The sequence below is a fragment of the Egretta garzetta genome, unplaced genomic scaffold (genome assembly GCF_000687185.1).
Source record: "Egretta garzetta isolate BGI_Z169 unplaced genomic scaffold, ASM68718v1 scaffold133, whole genome shotgun sequence".
NCBI classification, from domain to species: Eukaryota; Metazoa; Chordata; class Aves; order Pelecaniformes; family Ardeidae; genus Egretta; species Egretta garzetta.
In genome coordinates this window covers 4669002-4674328 of record NW_009259111.1, presented here as the reverse complement: position 1 = coordinate 4674328, position 5327 = coordinate 4669002, and the positions used below count along the sequence as shown (strand labels likewise).

General features: G+C 43.1%; 1 protein-coding gene across 1 annotated transcript in view; it reads left to right on the top strand.

Annotated features, from left to right (window-relative positions):
• IGSF22 (immunoglobulin superfamily member 22) overlaps nt 1-4720 on the top strand; it is a 22230-nt gene extending 17510 nt beyond the window's left edge. The window contains 3 exon segments of the mRNA XM_035891038.1: nt 1037-1162; nt 2053-2329; nt 4393-4720. Coding sequence (XP_035746931.1) covers nt 1037-1162; nt 2053-2329; nt 4393-4720 — 731 coding nt within the window.
• The last annotated feature ends 607 nt before the right edge of the window (nt 4721-5327 follow it).

Here is a 5327-nt window from a genome sequence, read left to right as displayed (position 1 = left end):
TGTGTCCTGTCAGAGGAGAAATCCTGCAATTAGAGTTTTCTTGGACATCTGGTGAAATAGAGCTGCAGGGCTATGGATGCTGTAGTAGTTCTTTGGCCTTTATCACGTGAGCTGTCACTTTGGTTTAAAAGAAGTTGACTGTTGGAGAAAACTCGATGCAGTGCTTTAGGTTCATGAAATCCTGCGTAACTGCACACTGGTTTTATGGCTAGTCTTTTTATAAGCCTCCCTGTGGTGGCAAGGGTAGAGGCACTTCTGTGCACACGAGATTGTCAGCTGCACAATCCAGCCTTCTGCAGCTGGAGCAAGTGTTCAGCAAACCATAAAACATTGGGGAAGCTCTGATTCATCACAAGAAGCAGAATTTTTTAAGCATGCAACTACAGTTCATGCTAACCGAAGTGAAATCATTCTTGATTAAACCTTGAGTGACCTAGGGGAGTGATCGGGTTGTAAAGACAGCGCTTGAGGTCCAAACACTCTCCTTTCTGAGGTACAATTCTATTAACATGGATGCTGAGCTCATTTCTGTAGAGGCTAAGGGCAATTTCTGTGCTTTCCTCTTTTTTTTTTTTTTTTTTTTTTTAAGCTTAGACTACTGCAGGAGGTGAGGCTCTGCAGTACCTTGGAGAATCAGCCCCAGTGTAAGAATGTATCTCTCAGTCTAAATTGTACAAGTTTATCTGTATCACACCAGCTGTTTCCCCTCAGCTTTCAAGGGGATCAAACTAATGAACTGCAGCATAAGGTTTACATGGTATCTCCCAAGCCAAGCCAGCTCTATGCACTTTGCTGGGGACAAAGCCTTTACAGCTTGAAGAAATCTCTAGGATTGTTGTTCTTGAAACATTTTTCTATCAGGCTGATCACGTACAAGTGGCTCCTGTAGACACAGACATCCCTTTTGTGCTCAAAGATGTAGTTTGTTTCTGTTGCTACCCAAGCCATGAAGCAGAATGTTATAGCTGCACGTTTGTCTTGGCCAGGGCTCACCACCACCACCAGTGACATGGCAAAAAGAAGGCATATCTCCGAGAGGGAGGACAAGAGCCACGCCTAGTCCTTATCCACAGCACCAAGCGGTTTGATTCTGACCTGTACCAGATTATCCCCAAGAATAGTTATGGAGAAGCCCTTTACAACATTCAAATGCAAGTTGCAGGTACAGTATGAAGCAAACTTGAGCATCTCGGTTACCTCTGGGTATCGACAGCAGGTACTCTTCTGCTGATGGAAATTTCACGCAATTTCTGCATCAATACTACAGTTGCAGAGGTTGTTTTTTTCTTAAAAAAAGAAACAATCCCAATCATACACATCCCTTACCCAAAAAATGCCACAGGACTGATCCATAATGTTGTTTCCACTCAAGGGGAGAAAGACTCCCTGGTCAGAAAGGATTTTTCCTACATCTTGTCACTGTGTTTCCAAGTCCCACCTTCACGCTAGCTCAGAGCCAGAGCCAGTTAGCTGAGCCAAGCAGGGAGCAGCATGGTTCAGAGCTGAGGGATAAGGAAGGTACCGCTGGGGTCACTCTGTCTAATGGGAAAGGGTGAAGCAGTTATTGCTCCAGACATCCCCAAATGCTGCCTTGTTTTTCATGCCATTATTTGATCAGGCAGATGCCCATAACATCACTAACACAACAGTGTCTGTCCCCTTAGTGGTCTGGTGACATCATTTCCATTGCAAGTGGGTCTATGACAGCCAAGTGGAGGCAGGCTGGCTTACTACTTAGAGAGACTCCTACTACTATAATGATCTGCCGGGGGTTAGGGACCTTTGCAGTGTATTTTGTATTTTTCATCTCTTCAGAGAGTGCTTTTTAAAACTGACAGCCTTGTTTTTACATCAGAAGGGAATTACACACACAGGGCAAATTGGTCCTCAGGTTGTTCAGGGTAGAAGAAATCAAGGAAAGAAGTGCTTTCCTAAACACACAGGGACTTTGGATGGGAGGAGCTGATGTGAAAAATTTTTGCCCCAGAAAAGGACAGAGGGAGGGTCCCAAACAGAAGAAATCAATACTTAAATGTGCTCGTTAATTCTTAGATTTCCCCTGACCGCCCACTAATCTGCAGCTGGTTGAAGAAGTCCCAAACACTGTGACCCTAAATCATAGCTCAGATGTAGAAGATGACTAGTAGGCTGATTATGGTGTCCTGAAATGTGATGTCAGTACTGCCATTTGGTTTACAGCTGCAGAGAAAGTCTACAGCACTAAGTACACTGTCACAGGCCTGCTCCCAGGGAGAAAATACTTCTTCTGAGTCATTGTCTGCAATGACACTGGATTCACAGGAGCAGCGGTACATCTTCAAAGAAAGAGGTAAGCATAAAAATTCACAACAGCACTGGAGGAAGATGGGTGCTCTTGTACACAAAACTGTGGACTAAGGTCAGGCTCTCTCTGTGGCCTTGGGTATATCACTAACCTATTCTGCACCTCAGGTCCCCACCTGGGGAATAGACACGAGAATACATCCTGTCCTATCCCATCTATTTATTTGCAATCTCTTCAGGACCAGGCTTCCTTTTACTACATGTATGTGTAGCACATTACGTAGCAGTTCATACAGGTGCTGTTTAAATTAAAATTCAAGGCAGTAGGGGCCATCCGTGTGTGGGGAGGGTGATATTACCATGTCTTGACATAATAGAAGATTGGCATTACAAGTCATTTGTCTTGTAGCGTATTTCCAGTCTGACTGGGATTTGTTTCCTAAATTAAAAGCAAACAAATCTGTTACATGTAGGAGACTGTGTGACTGCCTTTCTGGGCCAGAAGCTGTAAGAATTCCCTAAAAGCACATTAAATTAAACACTCAGAGGTCATCCTGTCAGCTAAATGCCTTCTCCTTTGTTCAGGCGCTCCCTACTCAGGCATAATCACTTAATAAGGATGTGTCATTAGCAGTGCTCCCAAACACAACTGAACGTGGTCCAGCTTATCAAATCAAAATGGTAAGTGGTCCTTCTGCCCAGTCTGGGGCAAAGCAGAATGCAGTTACTCTGAACAGTGAGATCCAAGCCGAAGTTTTTTGCTTGGCCTATGCCAAATATAAAACAAACTATATATTGTTTCTATTACTATATTAATATATATTACCAGACTATGCATGTATTTCTTCAGAAGCCTATCCACATGCTGCTACAAGTCTTCTAATCCCATTAAGAGTAATGAGCAATACATTAAAATAACAGAGTAAGTAGTACACTAAAATGAGTGAGCAGGTGTCAAATTGTGTATCAATCAGCCTTCCTTGATCAATGTAACTAGACCCTAGGTATGTTACTTCAGCTACGTGTGCAGCTGAGAAAGAGCACTTCCAGTTACATGGCTGTAGTCATGTTCTTGTATGGAAGTATTCTAGGCCTGGATTTTATGGAGTCTGAAATAACTTCAGTAACTTCTGTGTATGTGGGCAAGCATAGAAGAGCAGTAAGTGGAGGACAGCTAGGTTGGCTGTGTCTTGCAGTGCATTCCCTTGAACATTCCTTTTATAGCAGCCTACCTGTCTTCAGGCAGGACACCAGGACACAAGCAGATGTGAACTGATTTCCTATTCTTTATTACAAATGGCAAGTCACAAATTTTATTTGCATAAACCTAAGAGATGGTAGAAAAACTCTGAAGGATAAGGAGGAGATAAGCTGTTTTCTGAGAATGAGGTCTCATAAAAAAATTTTGCCATACAGTGCTACATTTAGGATCCAGGGGATTTACATGATGGGACCCCATGCCAATGCAAGAGGAGATAATAAAGATGTCAAGAAATGTGTTTAAATACAGGCTGAAAATGGAAGATTTGCAGTGGACACTGGAAATTAAATTGCACATGCGGTTCTCCTTGATTCCCCCAGAGCATTCTCTAGACTATTAATGCCTCAGAGCAACACCAGCAGAGCAAAATCCCTTCCTTTACAAGATCACCTGCTTTGGTTTATAATTGGGTGTAATTTAATCATGCATTTCTAAAGTGCCTTGGGAGCCAAATATCCAAAAGCACTTTACAATTTAATGGCATTAGTGAGAGAAGGCATTGATATATTCCCATGGAGCAAAAACCTGACACCTTATTTACAGACCAAGAAACAAAGAAATTAATTGCTTGCTTACAGTTGCATAGCAGATTAATGGAAGAATGAGATTCCAATTCCTTTCTCTCTTGCTTTTCAGTTTGTATTTGTTTACATGTTAGAGATAGGTATGATGGTCAGATGCTGAGAGTAATGAGGTGTATGGTTCCTTTTTCCTCCTCCCTGAGTTTTCCCTGGTGGAAAGAGGGCCCAGGTCATGAAATGTCATACCCAAGCTCTTTGGATTTGTACTCGTGCAGGAGAAAACTCTCTGTCTTGATGGTGCTGGCTCTGCGTTTGCATGTGCAACAGACAGTGCAGTGCGAAGCAGCCCACAATGACTCTGTCCTCAGCAGAGTGTTTTGACTTCAAGGTGGATTATCCCAAGAAGAACTGTGCTTCCTTTTTCGTCGCCCCACTGAATAACCACAGCCTGAGTCATGGCAACAACTGCACCATGAGCTGTGCTTTCATCAGTGCCCCCCACCCAACAGAGACCCTGTACAAGGGCAATATGAGCGTTACATCCAAGTCAAAGTTGTGGTTCAACTCAACAAGTAGCACCCGTCTGCTTATGATCCCTACAACTTGCAGCTGTGAGCTGATCATCTGTGGTAAATCAGATTTGCAGCCACTGTGATTTCTCAGGGGTGATTCCCTGCAGTTTGAGTAACCACAGATTTCATGTCTCCAAGCATAATTTACCCTGCTGTTTTCCAAGGCAAGTGCACGTACTGGGGCTGGCACTGTGGATCACACTTCTCCTGGCCAGTTTGGCTTTCATCCTTGTGCACAGAGGAAGAGACTGCTCAGTCTGTAGGAGCTGGAGCTGCAAGGGCCATGTTGTAAAAACTTACCTTCATATCCAAGAAACAGCCTAATTCTGACTTTGTCTTCCTCTGAAGTCACTGAGATTTGTCTTCAGTTGCTTGAAGGCAGTATTGGGTCCCTTAAAATGGCGTATTTTGGGTAGCAGGTCTCATGAAATCCCTAGATGGCTCAAAAGCAAATAGGACCATTTCTCATTTCTTGCCCTGCACCCGTGGCATAATTAGCACACCCAAGCAGTCAACTGATGCATTTTGACAAGTTTTGTGCTTTTTTATTTTTTTTTAAGATACCACAGACACTGCACTGGGTACATCTGTTATCTTTGGGAAATGGCAAGATTTTGCCAGCATTGTATGAAAGCTAGTAAAAATTTCCAAGACACAAAAAGGAAGAAAATCAGACAATTCATATATCCC